General features: G+C 50.8%; 1 protein-coding gene across 1 annotated transcript; it reads left to right on the forward strand.

Annotated features, from left to right (window-relative positions):
* Positions 1-6,272: 6,272 nt before the first annotated feature.
* Positions 6,273-19,120, forward strand: pitpnc1b (phosphatidylinositol transfer protein cytoplasmic 1b). Its single transcript, XM_029839253.1, has 10 exons — positions 6,273-6,779; positions 9,436-9,584; positions 10,808-10,896; positions 11,106-11,113; positions 11,238-11,309; positions 13,839-13,931; positions 14,623-14,778; positions 15,790-15,853; positions 15,991-16,074; positions 18,539-19,120. The coding sequence occupies exons 1-10, from the start codon at positions 6,732-6,734 to the stop codon at positions 18,694-18,696; spliced, it is 921 nt and encodes a 306-aa protein (XP_029695113.1). The 5' UTR covers positions 6,273-6,731; the 3' UTR covers positions 18,697-19,120.

Genomic DNA, 19,120 nt, shown 5'->3' on the forward strand with positions numbered 1-19,120 from the left:
ACACACTGAAGACTGGAAATAATCCTTGTCTACAAACTGGACACTTCCCAACTCGTCCTTCTCAGTTATTCCTTGTGTTCGCTTGCTAATCAGATGCAAGACTTTAGTTCTTCTTTTGTAGCACATTTGATTTAAATAAAGAAGAAATCATAATGAAGATCACTACTGTGTGCTGATCTGCATTTGTTTCAGTGTTTGTACATTTTTACATTTATACTGTTGCAGTGCTGCTAAATATTTCAACATATAGTAGTTTCTCTGATCTAAAGATTGCTCATAATGTTGCCTTGGCAACAGGTAGTAACAAGGAGTAGGTGGACCTTGGCTTTGCCACCGTGGTCTGAGGCAGGCAAACATTAGCAAATATTTTAGACATTTCATTCATTAAACTCCATCTCTGTGGAAGGTTTATCAGCAGTTTATTACTTTACAGCTTGCATTGGTGGCTTTTTCTTATTGAACTTTTATTGGGCGTGAAGAAGAGCTGCTGTGACATGAGACCAGGTCAGCGGTGCTGCCACCATGAGGTGGAAAGAGTAATTGCACCCTGATTGCATGGCTGCTTGTACATGCCGACGAGCCATAAACAATCAAATCGTACAATTTCCCCTCACGCCATTAATTTGCCCTGGAATGAACTGGACCTAGGGCAACTTTGCAGGGGAACAATTTTCATCATATTCATTTCACAGGATCCAATTAATAAACAGTGTTAAATTGTTTATCTCTATAAAATCCTGACTATTTATATAAACACATTATTTTTCCTATTACAGCAATGGTCAATAGTTGATGCCCATTATATCTTCCTAATATGTTGTTCTCTGTACATAAATGCATGAAAGTGATTTATCTGATGGGGGAAAGCAAATGCATGATATTTAGATCCCGATATTTTGGTTCAGTCTGCAGAAAATTCCGCCTTTGTCACACGGTGGGAAATTGCAGAGAAAGTGTCCTGGTTTCTCCAGGGAATTCTGTCTAGCAGTGAAATTGCATTCGACGGGTTCCCATTGGCCGAACACTGGCTTTGAGCGTTACTTTTGGGTTTAATGCGCTTGAGACCTCGTCTGTTGAACTTGAGACATTTTCCGCTGATCAGTCTTACATTATCTTTCAACGTTTCTGCTTCCATTTTCTCCAACCTCGACTGTCTTATTCTTCGGTCATGGATGTCACACAGCTTATTTTTCATGGTTTCCCTGGAGCGGAGGGGGAGCTTTTGGACCCAAGTGCCACAAAGCCACGTGGGTTTGACATGATTCCCGTGTTCAGGATTCGTGGCGCAGCCGATGTGCGTTCAGCTTTATTCACCTCTGTCTTCTGTCCCGCACGTTTGAATCCCCTTTTGCTCTCGGACCCTGGGCAGAAAATGAGTGAAAGAGGCAATTGAATTCCCTGACACCGGCGGTAAGCGGAACCAGAACAAGTTCGGGGCCACAGTGGTAGCCTCTATCTCTCGCAGACACCGAATGCAGCTTTAATCCGTTCCTCTGCCATTCCCCTTTCACACATGCAAATCCCCTCTACTCCAGTCCCGGAATAAATTATTTCATTTCTTTTCAGTCCGGCGCATTTTATTCGTCTGCACGCTGTGCCTGAACCCCGTCCCTGTGGAGAACCCTGATGAATGTGTCGGGCCCAGAACCTCTGATCATCTCTGCTCTGAACGCCGCTAGACACACACTGGCTTTTGGCTGCCTCCAATGCACACAAGGACCCTCCCTCACTCTCCATCCCGTCCCTCTCTCGCTCTCTCTTATTCACATTCGCGCGCACACAAAGGAAAAACAGCAACTATGCAACAGATCTGGACGCTTTATCTTTCTCTCCACACGCAAACTCTGCAGAGACAAAATAATTAACCAAAAAAACCCTCCGAGGACCTGCTGCTCTTCCACGTTCCGAGTAAAGATGACATTTAAAGAACGTAGCATCGTTTCAAATAACATGCAGAATTTATCCGGAAACATACGTTCATCAGCGTAAGGATTTCATTTTCTGCCGCCGAGCTCATGAATATGGAGAGAAGCTGCGTATTATTTATTCTGTTTCATAATTGGCATCTCAGGACTTTATTAAAAGAGTGCGTGCGGGTGTGAGGCCTGGGTTAACGTGCACGGACGCGGGGACCAGCGGTGTGCATGTGCTCGAGCGCATGCTGAGGATTTAATGAGGGCAGTTGCATGTTTTCTCGCTCCATGTAGTCATGTCGGGGAGCGGCACAGATTGGCGCGGCCCCGACCTCCATCTGGACTCCCCAACGATGCCTGATAAGACTCGTCTTCCTCACTGGCGCGCGCCGGCGTTCCTGTTGGGACACAGCTCGGGGACGAGAGATCGGGATTCGATAAGGATAAGCGAGCGCTCCGTTTCATCCGCTTCTCCCGGGGATTTTCTCCGAACACACCAAAGAGCGCGCGTACAGTGCGCACACGGAAAATCGCATTTCCCCCTGGCGAGCGGTCCTCCAGTGGTATCAATTAAGGAGCCGCGCCGATCACTGTCTTAGCATGAGACTGATACTCAACTACAAGGGGATTAAGACTAAGCTTACATCTTAACACAGAGGAGCCCACCCCTCAAAGACCCCCTACTCACTAAAACACACACAGATGTCAGCGCAACCATGAGCCGCCTCCTTGTTTGCGTGCCTGGTGGCATTTGCCCTTTTGAGATGCAGTTTGAAAAGTAAACAATGGACTCGGGATGTTTTTACGCTGCTTTATTTATTTAATTCGCCCCCTTGTCTCTCTGTCTCCGCTAAGCCTGACCCAAATACTTCAGGGTTTCAAGATTGGACCAAAGCCGAGATCAGAGGAGTCCGGCGGGTTTGTTTTGATAGCGGAGCGGGAAGAGAAAGGAGGGTGACACTCCTGCCGAGCTCTGGCGGAGGGATGCTGGTACGTATCACGCTCGAGTCCCCCCAGCAGTCAAACCTCACTCTCCACATCTTAAATCTTTAGGCTCCAAGTGTTACCTTTCACCCTGCCGTGGGATCAGAAAGCTGCGGCACACCTGCCGGGCTCCATCCAAGAGGTGCCGTTAATCCAGGCCCGAAGTGGAGCTGCTCCCGGCGGTGGCGAGGGCGTCGTGCTAACACTCACTACAGAGCTCTGACACCACACGATGAGACCGAGGAGCCGGTAATGCAGCCATGGCGGCAGGCCCACCAGTTAATGAGCAGTTCTTTCCTTTTTCCATCTCAATACAGCTCCATAAGACGCACACTCACACACTCCAGGAAACACACGCATGGGCACGAGCGCCGGGGCGGTAGGAAATATAGAGGTCAAAGAAAGCCTCTCTGGTTTTCTAAGTGCGCCCATTCGTTCTTCATTTAATGATGTAAGGGCATGTGAGATGTGACAGCGCCGTGATGAAGTCCCCTCACATCCCATCAGTGTGTGCTCGTCCGTCCTGCAGAACATAAAGTGAAGCGCGGACTCCGGCCACAAGTCTGCAGCGCTCTGCTGAGGTTGCTGCTCTGTTTTCTCGGCTCGCGCTTTCATTTTCGACTTCATTACGCCTTCGCTGGGCCCACCACTCCGCGGGCTTCCTAATTTCTCAGGAGCCACTTTTTTTCTATTTTGAATGAATCAGTTAATCATCAGCCGGTGCCGTGACAAATGACAACGGGGACCGCGCTGACGGCGTCCCCGTCACTGGCGGCCATGACTGAACGACTGCATGTTGGTCCACGGCAAAAATAAATAAAGTATTACTCAAATGTCAGAGGGGGGGAGATTTAATGTATGGAAAGCATAAAATCTCTTCCTGACAGATGTCCTCAGGTAGACGTTGCATCTTGTTGTGACTCATCTGTCCTTAATTCCTTTCTGCAACAACAATTAGCAGTCAATTAATTATTTGGGCAGGTTCTTAACAGTAATAGGAAACTGGGAGCAAGAAGGGACTCGGAGTGATGGAGGTCAGACAGGTGGATGCAGGTGGACGAAGGAGCTCAACGGTGAGGAAGAGACGTTCATGCTCCTCTGGAGCTGTTGGAGTTGTTGGTGGATGTGCTGGAGCTGGCGTTGTCTCTCCTCCTCTTGCTGTTTGTGCAGGCTCTGCTGCTCCTGGAGTTTGTCCTGCACCTCTTTCTCCTGCACACTCCGCTGCTGAGCTCTGGTCTCCAGCGCCTCAGACAACATGGACGGCTGCATTATGAAGCGTCCACCTCACGCTCTCCTCTCTGCGGAGCAGCTCCTGCTTGCTCCTCTCGCTCTCCTCCTAGACCTTCTACAAATCTTCCTCCACCTCGAGGCTCTTTGTATATTTCTGGGAGTCTTCTATAAGTTGTTACTTTGTTTGAAAAGACAGAGTCTCTTTTTTTGTTGGAGGGGTCTTCATTAAATTTTTAGACTTCCTCAGAGAGCTGTCCTCTGAAGTCTTCTTCCCACTCCTCTCTGATGGATGTCTGAGGGCAGCTTCTCTTCCAGCTCAGCACACTTGTCATTGGTCTCCTCTAAAGCATCCTTTGTGCTGCTCAGCGCACCGTGTCATATCCACAATGTCTGATGTGGAATTGTCATAATTTGTCAACTTATAATTGCCCCACCTATCCCTTCTTGTTCTTCTTCATCCTGGAGTTCTCTGAGCTGAGTCAAAACAATTCATTGAAGTTACACGAATTGCAGTACCCCGCACAGACGGAGGGGGCGCAGCTGAGCCACCCTGCCAGTCGATAATCGTCACATTTAAAACCCAACAAGAGTTCACGTTCAAACGTGTGAACAATTTCAGTGTGGCTCGAGTTTCATTGAAATCTAGTTTGTGCTGGTCTGGCAAAACGGAATTTTCCAAGTCTTCAGCGGTAGGTAGAAGAATCGGAACGGAGGAATCGGCTCCAGTCGGGATCATTTTCAGCAGTTTTGTAACTACTGAATTCTACTGAGTGTCTGTCTGTTCTCACCAAGAACTCGGTGGCTCTGCATCAACACCGACACCTGCGAGAGTGTTCGCAGCTGAGTGTGTTTGAGTTTTATAGTCTCCAGTTAAAATAAACTAACATTATGTCTGTGTGTTGGTGTGTGTGTCCAGGGAGACACCGCTACTTTGTGAAGTGTCTTCTTGCTCCCGAACACTTGTGCTCTTATCTGATAAGATGGGAGTGAACCCCCACCAGGAATGTGTTTTGCAGCTTTTTCTCTGCCGAGCGGATGTGAGCGTAAACAGCAGCACTTTGGCCCCCGCCTCACCATCGCAGGAGCAAACACATTCCACCAAAGGATAGAAATCCAGGGCTGCTTATTGTTTTTGGCATCCATTCTGACAAAGACAAACAGCTGCTTTTCTTTTTACATGCAGCAAATTTAAAAATAGTCCCTTTTATTCAAATTCTGCGGAAGATCAACGTTAAAAAAAAGAAAAGAACCCCTTTATGCAAAATCGTTCTCTCCACATTAAAGACGAGGACCACTGTGTCTTAAAGTTAGCGCAGGAATGTGATTGGAGAGAGCGGCCTGGCGCTCCTCAGACAAAAAGCAGTCACGTACGATGTTTTTCTCATGTGCGACAGGCAGAAGACCGTGGCAATAACACTCATTCATCATTCCCGCCGCCGTTATTTGATGGATAAATTTGTCTTTCGCTTTTACGGAAACTCCCGACCTTTTGTTGTGGCGGCGGTTCCAGTGTTTAAAGAGGCGGATCTGCTCCGGGTTAGCTGCTAACCGCTACCATAGCTGCTTCAAAATCCCCTGGTCTGACCTGAGAAAACAAATACCTCACCCACCATCCCCACTCCCCCCTCTTACACCCATTACGTCCCTTAGAGCCGGGGGGCAATGAGGCGTGATGTTTCCATTCACCTGTGTGATACAACGTTGCATTCTGCTTGGAACACGCCTCTAAAAAGAGAACAGTCCTGGGGCTTGAGGAGGGAAAAATCATGGATGCTTTGATTCCACTACTAGGAACCAAACACAGATTTAATTTGGACCATGGCCAAAGGTCACAAGGTCATGCGTGGATTCTGTGTTCTCACGTAGCCCTGGTAATTTTTAATCCTTGTCTCAGAGGGAAGATTAGAAGGTGCATGCTGCAGTTCACAGGCTGACAGCAGAGACAGAATGATGGCATGTTGTGGTTGAAAACAATGATGGACAGGAGATAGATAAAGATCAGGGTACGGGGGGGGGCAGGACATAGGTGAGGAGGCATTATTATAGAGTGGGCGGGGAGTAGATAATACAGGAGGGCGAGAATAAAGGAGATAAGGAGGGAACAGGTGACGGAATTTCACGAGAGGGGACGGCCAAGACACGAGGGGAGGAGCGGTGAGCCGACGGCAAGGTTACATATGAGACCTGTGGGGAGAGACCAAACAAAGCAGAGAGAGGGGAGAACAGGTTGGTTTGGCTTCAGTCTTAAGGCACAGCTAATTACCACATTCTCAGGGAGCAACCAGAGAGGGCAGCCGGCAGCAGGAGAGCAGAAAGCAGAAGTTGGAGGAAAAGAAGAGGCTGCAGTTTTTAAAGTCCGTACCGGAAGCTAATTGAGCAAAAACACACACAAACACAAACAGGAAAAACTGCGACAAGTCAGCAGAGCAGGGGGGGATGGAAGAAAAAAAACGCAGCGATACTCATTGACACTTAACTCCACGGATTACTGACTTCAGCAAAACGAAAGAAGAAGAGCGTGGAGAAAAGAGGTCAGCACGGGACCAGCCGCAGCGCAGACCGCCGGCGCAACCGAGACGGCCGCGGCTCCTCTGTGACAGCACCATGTTGATGAAAGAGTACCGCATATGCATGCCCCTGACCCTGGAGGAGGTAAGTGTCTGTCGCTCCCACGCTCCCACGCGGAGACAACGCACACGCAGGGAGTCGCTCCTGCTGCAGACCTCCAAAAGAACGCAGGGCGTTAGAGTTCTACACGTCAGCGACTGTCTCCAGTACTGACGACAGAGTCGATGTGCTGATAAGAAAAGCGCCGACGGGGCGAGACGCTGGGCACAGGTGTGTTCAGCGGGCCTGGCCAGCCGGCGGCAGCGGAGCCTCTCAGGTGTTTGGTGCACCAGCCCCCGATTAGCCCGCCTTCCAGCTTCCCCTGACTGGACCATCCCTAGCGGGACTGGTTGGACCGGTTGTGGCTTCGCTAGATTCTGATAAACAATGAAGGTTCCGCGAAAGAGACAGAGCAGAACGCGCCGACGTGGCCTTCGAAGGGAACATCTTCATCGCCTCTGTTACCCTCCTACTCCTCCTCCTCTATTCTTCCTGTTACCACAACAATGACAGTGACAAATAGTCGTCCAAAATGGGCTTTAGAGCATCGGTGCCGGGCGCGCACGAGCTGCAGCTTGCAGCAAATCCTCTTCCCACTGAACGTTATGAAGTTTACTGGCAGCTTATTGGAGCAGCCCGGCAGAGTTTACTTCCTTTTATTAAAGCAACAACAGCAGTATCCATGTGTGGAGAGGCGCGGGAGCACCTCTGGAACCCAGTAACGTCTGGAAGACTGGAGGAATGTTGTTGAGGAGTGAGCGGGGGGGTTGGTGCTGTGGTTGGATCCAGGCTTCCTCACTGGTCCACCAGTATGGAGTTCCCAGTGCCACAGGGTCTGTTACTGTAAATACAGGAGGAGCTGGGAAGCTGCTGGCTCAGCAAACGTTCCACCTCGCAGACCGAGGGGAGGGGAAAAAAAAGAAACCAGATATAAAAAGAGCCGTCAGGTTAATTTTAAAACCTACGACACGGCTATAAATCAGACACAATATTCCGTTGAGCAATGTCAAAGAAGTCACTCTATTAACTCGGCGCTAAACCGGCCAACTTCCAAGGTGAATCAGGGTTTTACTGTGGCCCTTTTATAAGGGAACAGAACCCAAATGTTTGATCCGCGGTCGTTATCATTTTACAGTTTGGCCCAGTTATCCTGTTAATTCTGTTTGCCTTTCATGTAAATTTCCTCTGAGTGAAAGGGACCGCGTGCCTTCAGTTCCACCCTGAATTCTTGCATTTTCAGAAGCCTTAACAGTTCACACCGACGCCCTCCGCAGAGCTTCCGTCCCGCCCGCAATGAGCTATATTTACACGTCCCTGGAATTTATGAGCGCCTCGATGTTTGAAAAGACAGTTGTGGGAAAAGGCGCTTGCTGCAGCCACAGAGGAGTCTCTCAACACGCCGTTCATCACAGCCTTCCACTGACATCTCGGCACAAATACGTCTTTTCAACATCTTTGTGAAGCCTCTCACAAAGAAAGTGGCGTGGCGGTGTGGGAGGAGCTGCCGCCCTCCGCTGAGCGTCCATCACTTTGATTAACGAAGGCCCACGAGTAAATATTGAATATTGACGTTTGGCAGTTATTGGAACAGAAAGGAGCGCCAACAAAATCACGAGACGACCTGGGATAACCTGGGATCGTTCTCCGTTTCCCCCTCGTACTCCAAAATACACCAACACTGGGCTGCAAGGGGGAGAAACACCAGGTTTTCTGGTGTTTGAAGATCACTTTTAAAAGGTGCTGCTCTACCGAATAAGCTAGGACGGAGCCGGAGCTTCAGGGGAGGAAACGATGAGACGTCCTCACGTGGACGTCATTTGTACGAGGCCGATTCTGCCGAGGAGGAGTTAATGGAGGAGTCCGCTCCAGATGCCCGGAGGCCACGTCCTCCTTCGGATGTTCTCCAGCCTCATCAGCACCCGCCTCAAACCGGCTGCAGCGGACAACAAAATCCCATCTGCCCGTAAATTAGGCGGCAGGCGTTCGCCGCGGCCGGCCAATTTGAGATTGATGCCTGCTGCGTTCACCTGGGAAAAGTCTTCAGAGCAGGACGGTCAAGCCTCTGAGTCTCTGGGGGCCAAGTTGCTCACGTGCACGACGGCACGGGGGCCACATATTTTTTTTTAAATGGGTCTTAAACAATAATTAACAAGATTTCAGTCTTTTTCTTAACCCAACTCAGAACTTTACTAAAGCTGAGATTACTTTAGAGTCCTGAAAACACACCTCACATCCGACGCCACGCAGGTTGACAGGGATAATTCCAGGTACCCGATTTGAACTGTAAAGATAGTTGATCACCACCTTATCCCCGGCTCTTCTAGCCGGATTATGAATCATTCACACAGTGGAGGGGAATTAAAATGAAGAAACAAATGGACTATTTCTGCTGACTCCCTACGCAGCGGAGACTTGGCTAGGATGCTACTTCACCAACTTTAATACTTCTCTGGAGGATGACGTAATGGTCACAGTTACTGCTACTCGGCTGGAGGTCGGTCGTCAAGGGCACTGACTGACGGTTGTGTCAGAACGTGACCGAAATCCTCCACGACTGTCAACACTTGAAGGAAAATGCTGTCCAAGATGGACTCTAACGCCATTTCCTAACACGTATTCACTTTAATCTCATCTGTTTTCTCTTGCTCTTCCCACCCCATTATCACCGTCATCCCCACTGTCGTCATCTCTGGACCTCCAGTACAGGATCGGCCAACTCTACATGATCAGCAAGCACAGCTGTGAGCAGAGCGACGGAGGCGACGGGGTGCAGGTGGTGAAGAACGAGCCGGACGTCCATCCTCAGTACGGCCGGGGACAGCTGACGGAGAAGCGCATCTACCTGAACAGGTAAACGTGCACGACACCCCCACCCCCCTCCCCAGCTGTCGGCGGTGTCAGTCAGCAGGGTGATTGTGGCTGATCTTTGAGCTCACTTCCCTGTACGCTGATCCAGGTTCTGGCTATCGCTCAGGGCCATAAACCCTCATTTCATCACACAGCCGACCGGCCGCCGTGCACATCCAAAGTTCAAGTGGGCACAGGCTGACATTGGGGGCGTGTGTTCCCGTAAAAACGTCCATGCTTCATCAGCTAATTGTCAAATAAACCGCGTAACCGCCCTGAAAGGAAAACATGGCTCAGTTACCTGTGGGAAACTCGTAAAAATCGTTTGGCAATTACCAGCTTTTCTTCCATCGGCTGCAGTTTGACAGTTCTGCAGGGAGGGAAAAACTGGAAACGCAGATCAAACACCAGTTATGGATTTATTAATATGGATATTTGTGTGCTTTTCAATGCTACAATTCGATTGGAGGGGCGGTTACCTGGCAACTGGTGGGTTGGACTGAGCGACTCATGGCCAGAGTCAAAACCTCTACGTCCTCTTAAGTTTTTGGATTTTATCTCAGATTATTGCGTGATCATTCAAAATGAAGCTAATTTCTGGAGGTTGTGAGCGAACTTCCGCCCCTCGATGCTCGGCTACAGGGATTTAGGACACGTGCACGCCCGTTGCAGCTGTTATTGTGAAAAGATCATTATTTTCCTTGCGTTCGCTTTAGAAAGATGGTTAATCGCTGCATTGTGATGATGGAGAGGGCTAATTAAAAAAAAAAAATGACACAAATGCTCCAAATATGCTCCTAACCCCCGGCTGACCTCCCTTATTACCCCCGACGTGACCTCAGCAATTATTCTAATCACCACCATAAACCCAAGGCCTAATCCTAAAATAAACTCTTAAAGAAGTAAAGAAATGTTCTGGCTGCTGAGGATTTTCCTAATCTCTCTGCGCTCGTGGGACTTTTGGTACTCGTTACTAAATATTCTGAGATGGACCCTTTTACCACACACACACGCACACACACAGATTAGTACAATAACAACAAAGCGCAGGCTCTTCAATCATCTTGTGACAAAGGGCCCTGACAAGGCGGGTAAACTCAGAACTGAGTCACAGAACGCTGCCTTGAGAGTCGCCGTCAGGTAAAGTGGGTAAAAATAGCTGCAACCACCTGCTGATCGCTGGCTCGCGACGTCATTCTTCTACCTGCCTTTGTTTTCATTTCCAGTAAACTTCCATCCTGGGCCAAAGCCTTGGTCCCGAGGTTCTTCTACGTGACGGAGAAGGCCTGGAACTTCTACCCCTACACCATCACCGGTGCGTGTCTGAATGTTCTTTGGCCTTGGTGCAAGCATGTTTACTTAAAATCGCGCCTTTTCCCGAGTCCCATGAACAGTATTATGGGCGCGCACGTGCGCGTCCCCCCCGTGGGACGGCGTACGCGTGAGAAACTTTGCATGCTCGCCCATGACTGAGTGGCTAATGATGTTCCTCTCTGTCCATGTTCGACACCCCCGCTGCTGCAGAATACTCAGTAAGTCTCCTCACACATCATTTATCGTGCACGAATCCAGCAAAGCGCATCTCAGACCACCTAATCTGCAGCCCCTCGATCAGCCTCCTCAACCCCCCCCCCCTCTCCTCCATCACCCCCGCAGGTATCGTTTCTCCCTAGGTTCAACATCCGCATCGAGACGAGATTTGAGAACAACAACGGCAGTAACGACAATGTGAGTATGACTGGGAAAAGGGGGAGGGGGGGGGGGCAGGTGAGAGAGATGGAGTGGTGAGGGAGGGGTATCAAGTGTTCATCGATATGATGAGCTCATTACAGGCAGAATGAGCCAAGCACAAGATGGCCGATCTATTAAACAAACATGCAACAGCTGGCTGTGCTGTAATGTGTCCAGGCAGACACACACAGTCACACACAGACACACACAGACACACACACAGTCACACACAGACACACACAGACACACACAGTCACACACAGTCACACACAGTCACACAGAGACACACACAGTCACACACAGACACACAGAGACACACACAGTCACACACAGACACACACAGACACACACAGTCACACAGAGACACACACAGACACACACAGACAGACACACACAGACACACACAGACACACACAGTCACACACAGTCACACACAGTCACACAGAGACACACACAGACACACAGTCACACACAGACACACACAGACACACACAGACAGACACACACAGACACACACAGTCACACACAGACACACACAGACAGACACACACAGACACACACAGACACACACAGTCACGGCCAGTCCCCTCACGTCAGGGAGCAGGTCTGAGCGCGTCAGACGGACCAGTTAGCTTAGAAATGTGGTGCATCTTGTTTTAAATTCAGGTGGTTCCCATGAGATGGAAATACAGTAAGTAAGCGGTCACGCCACTAAAGTCCAAGTTCTGTGTTTACATGAAGATATGAGGCGACACGTTTGTGTTGTGTGGCGAATATCGAAAGCGAGAGCAATCGGTTCGCTCCGTCGAGCCCTCTTCCTGCAGGCTTTCTGATACAATCATTGATTTTGCTGCTGTATCCATTCGTCCGCTGCTTCGCCTTTAATTATGTTGGAATGAACGATAACGTGACGGCGGGAGTTCATTTGATTCATCGTGTGAAGCTAAATGCTTTGGCTACACCGCAATCGTATTTAGCATCTTGAGCAGAGTTTTTTTTTTTTTTTTTAAACGTGCTCGGAAAAACGATGAATCCACAAGAGAAAATGAATTCCTAGTGCTTAGTGACAGAGTTTGCCATCCCCCCCCCCCCCCCCCCCCCCCCAATCTATCGCTGCAATCTGCATAAATATTAAGTAAACAGCACATCTTGTGTCGTGATCCTTATAAACTACAAAACCAGACGTGGTTGCCGTTTTTCCCGTTGCCGTGGACGCAACAGTATGAATGAGAGGAGAAGCAGCGTCTGCTAGGCTAATGCTCCACTAATGCTGGGTCACATCTGGCTCTAGGTTCAGCCAATCGGTGCTAAGTTAACTTCAAGCTCCACTCATGAGTTCTCTGGGCCCTGGTCCCTGCCCTGGAGCAGGACCGTTCAGCCCCGTAAAAGTTCCCGAAAACGGCCGTTTGGGGGGAGTTCCTGTTGTGGAGATGCGCACCAACGGCCCCCCGTGTAGTTACCCTGAATTTCCTGCAGTGGAAATGCGCCATTTCTTGTAGTTCATACATAGTATTACAGTCCAAAAACATGGTTTTAGTCTTCTCAAGGCTTTCAAGGATTTGCTCTTGGGTTGGGCGGGAGCTGCCAAACGGCTCCGGAACTGGAAGGAGATGAGTTAGCATGTTGTGTGTGAGCATCTATGAATGAATTAACAAATAAATGAATGGATGAATTTCTCACAGCAGGAACGGGGACCTCTAGTGGTAGACTGACAATAAAACAGCCTTCCAAGTGTGAAAAACGCTGCTCAGAAGGCTCCTCTCCTTTATTATAATCCTGCCAGGTCTAAATGTGACTGTAGCATGATTACAAGAATAACTTCATGTGTGAAAGCACCCTGAGGCCGTCGCTCAAAGGCTGGGAGGCCGCAGTGCAAGTCCCAGTCTTCGGAGGGAATTTGTCCCTTTTACAGCTCTTGTCAACCTAATAGGTGCTCTAAAAGGTTCCCTGCAGTTCAGCTTTTAAGGCAGATTTGACTAGAACGTTGTTTTCTATTGAGCGCCAGTCCTGGCCCTGGTCCCAGTTGGGACCACTTGTCCATCTCAACATTTTTGCGGCCACCGACGAGGCTTCCTGCGTTCCGCCGTGCATGTTTACACGGCGCGGAAAACGGCGAGAGAAAATAAGGATGAACGTGTGAACACAACACAAGTCGCAGAAGGGGGCGAGACCTTGAGAAGACAGAGACTGACGACGGCGCCGCAGGAGCGCCGTTATCACAGCCTGACCGGCGTATTTGTGTCGACCTCAGAAGAACACAAGGTCACATAAGAGTGCGTTCCCCAAAGCCCCGCCACGTTCCCACTGCAGGAAAAGCATGCTCTTATATCGACACTGAAAGCAATTCTTCATATAATCCCTATTTTCATCTCCTTTTTAAACATTTCTACCTCCGTCCTTGGTTGCTGTGCCGCGTGTCCTCGCTTTCCTCCACGGCCCCTAATCGCCGAGTGGCTGCATGTGTGCCAGGCTTCAAACCTCTGCCCCATTATTCCGTGTGACCTTCTGACATCTGTTGGGTCGTAGGTGTTCGGGGACTCGCCGACCCCGGCCGGGAGTGTGACTTTCCTGGACATCCTGAGTGACCCCATCCCTGACAAGCACTACAAAGAGACCGAGGTAGGTGGCGCTCAGTCCCGGTGGGGGCCTTCCGCCCCTCCGCCTCAGCGGTAGCACCCTTCCTCACACGGAACGGCAGGAAAGAAAACGTTCCAAATGAAATCTCACAAAACCATCAAACATTTCAACCGGGGCTGCATTTAGTATTTAACGCTTCAATAGCGTTACGCGCTAATCAAATGTGCCAAACGCAGCAGTCGTGCGGGGGGACGACGGCAGACTGCTCTGTATTTACGGGAGTGCGCAGACACCCTCTTAATTTTTCCCTTACTGGGGATTTTTTTTCTTTCCTCCTGAAAACTAGCATCAAAAGAATACACCCACGCGCTCTTAAATCTGCCCGTCTTCATCCTCTGTTCAGCAGAGCGTTAACGCTCCTTTAAACTCCACAGGTCCGCAGAGACTCCGCACTCGGCGCGTCTCTGGACACAGAAGCGTGTGGAGAAATCGCACGTAAACACGCTCGCTTCTGCTCCGCATACGCGCGTGCACAACAAACAGACGTGCTGTCCTCACAAAGCGGGGAATTCGACACAGTCATCCTCCGGCTGCAGATGCCTCTTCTCACACTTGAGTCTCGGGCCCTGAAACACGCGCCCGCGCCGTCAGCTTGTCCTTACACGCGTGCACGAGCCTCTCCGGGGGTCAGCGTTTCTGTGGAGTCAGCAAAACTGCCACTTGCTCTGTGCAGGATCTGAGTCGATGGCAGTCGAGGAAAACGGGCCGGGGGCCTCTGGAGAAGGGCTGGAGGGAGCAGCAGGTGCCCATTATGTGCTCCTACAAGAGGGTGCAGTGCAGCTTCGAGGTGTACGGCTTCCAGACCAAGACCGAGGAGTTCATACACAAAGTGAGAAAACCTGTTTTGTTTGTTTGCCCCCCCCCCCCCCCCCCATCTGATCAGCCATTTACGAGCGACAGTGTTTGTCAAACAGGGAAAATAAGGAGAAGAAAGGAGCTTGTTTCGTAAGTGCTTTAAGTGATTCAGCCCATTTCTGCCCGACCAAGTCTTTGACCTTGAATCCACCAGCGCCGACCAGCGCCACTGCTGTCCTGATACTGTGACATTCTGTCAAATACATCATGGCAAACTCCATATCTCGACATTATTTGATTACGGCTGTTAATCGCCTCAAATTAGCACCGCGCGCAGGTTTAGGTGGTCAGCCGACGTTCATCTGGATCCAAACACATCGAGAGTTTCACCAAATGAAGGTTGATGTAGAAAATGTTGTCGAGCGGCGCTGCTGAACGCTCGCTTCCGATTGGTCCGTGCCGGCCCTCTACAGCCCGTTGCCATGGCTGCTGTTCAGAGTGCGGACGCTTTAACGTGCATTTCCAGCAACATCGGTCTGAAAGATGTTTATTTCTGTGTGGGAGCGTCTCCCCTCCCCACCCTCTAATAATAGCAACTTCATTTTCTAAATCTGCACATTGTTGCTTTTGAAACTCTTTCCAGTATAAACCAATAACTGTATTAAATAAAGCACGTTGGACCCCCCCAGCATGCTGCCATGTACTGTAATGAGCTGTCATTATTCTGAAAGTGGCGGTTCAGGGCCGATTCAGCAGAGGATGATTAAGCGCCACGTCACCCCATCAGGGTTTTTCTTCTCCAATAATGACCAGCTTGCCGGCTGCTATCTCATGCAGCCGATGAAAAGATGCCCCCCCCCCCCCCCAAACACACACACACACACATAAAGATGATGCATTAAAATACATTCAATTGCGAAACAAGCAGTGGCCTTTATCCCAAACCGTTAATGAAAGTTCACATAATTAAAGCTGCTAATGAAGATGTCTCCCGTCCTTCTGTGGGGATTAATTCCATATTTGCTGCGTCTCTATTTTCCTCCAGAACATCCGGGATATTCTCCTGGTGGGTCACAGGCAGGCTGTGGCTTGGTTAGACGAATGGCACGGTGAGTCTGGAACACAGCGAGATCCAAGATAACTCGGCCGTTCTCTTACGCACATATTCTCTCATTAATTAGCCTGATTGTGCGTCCGCGTTGTCCTCTGCTCCCCCCCCCCCCCCCCCCCCCCCCCCCCCCCGCAGGCCTGAGTATGGAGGAGGTGAGGGAGTACGAGCGGACCATGCAGGACAAGACCAACTGCAAAGTGAAATCCAACCAGAACGCAGGTGAGGCTGAGGACCTGTCCCCCTCTGGTGGGACACAGGTGATGGAGGGGAAGACACAGGTGTGAACGTGCTGGTTAGGGAAGGAGAGGGGTGGAGGTGAACCTTTGATTATCCACAGCTCTCAACGTGCCCCAGGGTTCCAGCTAACCTCCCTGAACGGGGGCTGCTCGTCCCTCTGCTCCGTCTTTACAAGTGCCCAGATGGCTCGTGTTCATCTGTGGGAGAAAGATGGTGGCGGAAGAGCGCTCAGAAGGAGCGGCGAGGGGGGAGGAACGCAGGGTGTGTGTGTCCAGAAAAGGACGGCAGAGAGATAGATGTAACGGGGGAGGAGTAGAACTGGCCCATGAAGGGGCAACGATACTGCACCGGCCTGATAAACAATGTAATGCAGCCACTTGCTGAACTCTCCCCCCCTCTACCGTATAAATAACCAGTTCTGCAGCACTTAGCTGCAAATGTCACCGTGTGTGTGTGTGTGTGTGTGTGTGTGTGTGTGTGTGTGTGTGTGTGTATGGGCATCCTGCCCCCTGCTGGCTGGTCTGTAGAACCTCGGCTGGATGTGGGCCATGTTAATGATGCAATTCCCAGTGGGGCGGACAGCCCCCCCCCCCACAGCCCCACCCCATACCCCCACCTGCTGCAGCCTCCTGCACTGGCATGACCCCCTAGAGGCCAAAGCCCGCTACTGCACTCTACCGCGCGGAGTCCAGCGAATAGTTTGTCATTTATCTGCCGTAATAAAAGTAAATGGATGTCATTTACTGTAGTCGCTCTAATAAATCACCCGGCGTGTGAGCTGAATATGAATCAGGAAACGTAACTAACAGCGTCTAAACCTCCAAATAGAAATAGAATTGAAATAATTTGTATTTTTGCCCTTTTTGACGGTGAGTTAATGCAGCGTGAGAACCGTGGACCTGTCACAGACACACACGTACGCCTCACATATGTCACCGCTGCCCTTCCACATGCCGACGAGGAACGGCTAAGCAAAGGAAAACGAGCCTCATATACCCCCCAGGACAGACAGCACAGCTGGGATCAGCAACATCAAGTCCCATTACGTTAGGCAGCATAAAGGATGCAGACAGAGAAGAAAGAAGCTACCCAATAATCAGCTGAAGGGACTAACGAGCCATCTATCTATCTATCTATCTATCTATCTATCTATCTATCTATCTATTCCTCTCTCTCCCTCTCCCTCTCTCTCCTCTCTCCTCTCTCTCTCTCTCCCTCTCTCTCCCTCTCTCTCCCTCTCTCCTCCTCTCTCTCTCTCCCTCTCTCTCCCCCTCTCCCTCTCTCTCCCTCTCTCCTCCTCTCTCTCTCTCCCTCTCTCTCCCCCTCTCCCTCTCTCCTCCTCTCTCTCCCTCTCTCTCCCCCTCTCTCTCTCCCCTCCCTCTCTCTCTCCCTCCTCCTCTCTCTCCTCTCTCCCTCTCTCCCCTCTCCTCCTCTCTCTCCTCTCCTCTCCCTCTCTCTCCCTCTCTCTCCCCCTCTCCCTCTCTCTCCCTCTCTCTCCTCCTCTCTCTCTCTCCCTCTCCCCCTCTCCTCCTCTCTCTCTCCCCTCTCTCTCCTCTCCCTCTCCTCCTCTCTCTCCCTCTCTCTCCCCTCTCCCTCTCTCTCTCCCTCTCCCTCTTTCCTCCTCTCTCTCCCTCTCTCTCCGCCTCTCTCCCCCTCTCTCTCCCTCTCTCTCCTCTCACTCCCTCGCTCCCCTCCCTCTCCCCTCTCTCCCCTCCTCCCTCTCTCCCCCTCTCTCTCCCCTCTCCCTCTCTCCCCTCTTTCCTCCTCTCTCTCCCTCGCTTCCCTCTCTCTCACCCTCTCACCCTCTTCTCTCCCCTCTCTCTCACCCGCTCGCTCCCTCATCCCTCCCTCTCCATCTCTCTTCTCCCTCTCTCTCCCCCTCTCCCGTCTTTCTCCTCTCTCTCCTCTCTCCTCCTCGCCTCTCTCCCCCTCTCCTCCTCCTCTCTCTCTCTCTCTCTCCCTCTCTCTCTCCCTCTCTCTCCTCTCTCTCCCTCTCCTCCCTATCTCCTCCTCTCTCTCTCATCCCTCTTCTCCCCTTCTTAGCCCTCTCTTCCCGCGCTCTCCCTCTCTCTGTCCCTCTCTCTCCCCCTACTCTCCTCCTCTCTCCTCTCCTCTCCCCTCCGTCTCCCCTCTCTCTCACTCTCTCCCTCTCGCTCCTCTCATCCTACTCTCTCTCCCTCCTCGCTCCCTCTTCCTCCTCTCTCACCTCTCCCTCTCTCTCACCTCTCTTCCCTCTCTCTCCCCTCCTCTCTCCTCCCCCTCTCTCTCTCCCTCCCCCTCTCCCTCTCTCCCTCTCCTCCCTCTCTCTCCCTCTCTCTCTCTCCCTCTCTCTCCCTCTCTCTCTCTCCCTCTCCCTCTCTCTCCTCCTCTCTCTCTCTCCCTCTCCTCCTCTCTCTCCCTCTCTCTCCCTCACTCTCTCCCTCTCTCTCTCCCTCTCTCTCTCCAGGTCCTCCGGCAGGTGCCCGTCCAGCGCTCTCTCGCTCCATCTCGGTGACAGACGAGCTTTCCCTGATGAAGATGGGACTGACGACTCCCACCATGTCGATGCCATGTGACTCCTCTGTGCCACAGAGTCCCATGCGCCTCAACTCCACCCCAGAATGACACCTCAAGCCCTCCCACACACCTACACACACACACACACACACACACCTAATACATTCTCCAGCCCTTTTCCTCAACCTTGACCATCACAACCACATGCCTAACCACAACTATCCTCATCTCCTAACCCTCAAACCCTTCTCGAAAGTTGTGAAGACCAGCCAGAATGTCACAGAAAGTGTATTGTAGTATAAGTCCCACATACGAGGACACACACGCACACCGTAGCGCGCACACACAGCATCACCCAGCAGCCTGCCAGCAGCAAAAGCATCATCCAGAGAAGAAGCTCAGTACTTCCTTTTTTCTTACAAGACGCACAACCAGTAGCTGATTCTTCACGGGGACGGTGAGAGGATTTCTCGTTAACGGACCTCCTTCTAGATGAAACTCGACATAAATGACAAATCTGTCATGAAAACAG

Source organism: Takifugu rubripes, chromosome 7 (assembly GCF_901000725.2).
Source record: "Takifugu rubripes chromosome 7, fTakRub1.2, whole genome shotgun sequence".
NCBI lineage: Eukaryota > Metazoa > Chordata > Actinopteri > Tetraodontiformes > Tetraodontidae > Takifugu > Takifugu rubripes.

Excerpts from the sequence above, each read along its gene's own strand:
- pitpnc1b (XM_029839253.1), top strand. The coding sequence starts at position 6,732 with ATGTTGATGAAAGAGTACCGCATATGCATGCCCCTGACCCTGGAGGAG. Across the intron at positions 11,310-13,838 it reads ACAACGGCAGTAACGACAAT|GTGTTCGGGGACTCGCCGAC; the intron begins GTGAGTATGACT and ends GTTGGGTCGTAG. Across the intron at positions 16,075-18,538 it reads GAAATCCAACCAGAACGCAG|GTCCTCCGGCAGGTGCCCGT; the intron begins GTGAGGCTGAGG and ends CTCTCTCTCCAG.